Raw genomic sequence first — 614 nt, forward strand, 5'->3', positions numbered from 1 at the left:
CTCCGAAATCCCTTCCCCGTTAGAAACGCCCCGCATCGTGGGTGGCATCGAGGCCGTCCCCCACTCGTGGCCCCACCAGGTGGCTCTCTTCATCGACAACAGCCATTTCTGCGGCGGTTCCCTCATCTCCAGTGAGTGGGTCCTCACGGCCGCTCATTGCGTGGACGGGTGAGTGGGCAGTCTTTTTTGCGCCATTGAAAAGCGTGAGTGGGCAGTTCCTCTTGTACCATTCGAAAAGATGAGTGGGCAGCCCCTTTGGTACATTCGAAAGGGTGAATGGGCAGTAACTCTTGTACCATTCGAAGGGGTGAGTGGGCTTTCTTTGGTACAAAAGGGACTTTTGTACCATTCGGACGTGTGAGTGGGAAGTTCCTTTTCTACCATTCGGACATGTGAGTGGTATATGGTGCGTCAACAGGTCTATTCTTGTACCATTTTTAGAGTCAAAGCTTTCAATTGTATATCAAGGACGGGGAAGGGGAGGGAGTGAACATTTCTATTTTTGTACCATGGACGAGTGAATCAATAGTTTCAGACGTATACTGTAAATGAGTGGGTGAACAGCGTCATAATCAGCCTGAGACACAACCAGATTTTACACAATGCTCGTCAGA

The 614-nt window shown here is 50.0% G+C and overlaps 1 protein-coding gene across 1 annotated transcript in view; it reads left to right on the forward strand.

Moving 5' to 3' along the window:
• Window positions 1–614, forward strand: part of LOC119594897 (chymotrypsin BI-like) — a 10,826-nt gene that overhangs the window by 1,606 nt on the left and 8,606 nt on the right. Inside the window, exon 3 of the mRNA XM_037943970.1 lies at window positions 24–168. Within this exon, the coding sequence (XP_037799898.1) occupies window positions 24–168 (145 nt within the window). The remainder of the gene's footprint in view (window positions 1–23; window positions 169–614) is intronic.

This window comes from Penaeus monodon, chromosome 34 (genome assembly GCF_015228065.2).
Source record: "Penaeus monodon isolate SGIC_2016 chromosome 34, NSTDA_Pmon_1, whole genome shotgun sequence".
NCBI lineage: Eukaryota > Metazoa > Arthropoda > Malacostraca > Decapoda > Penaeidae > Penaeus > Penaeus monodon.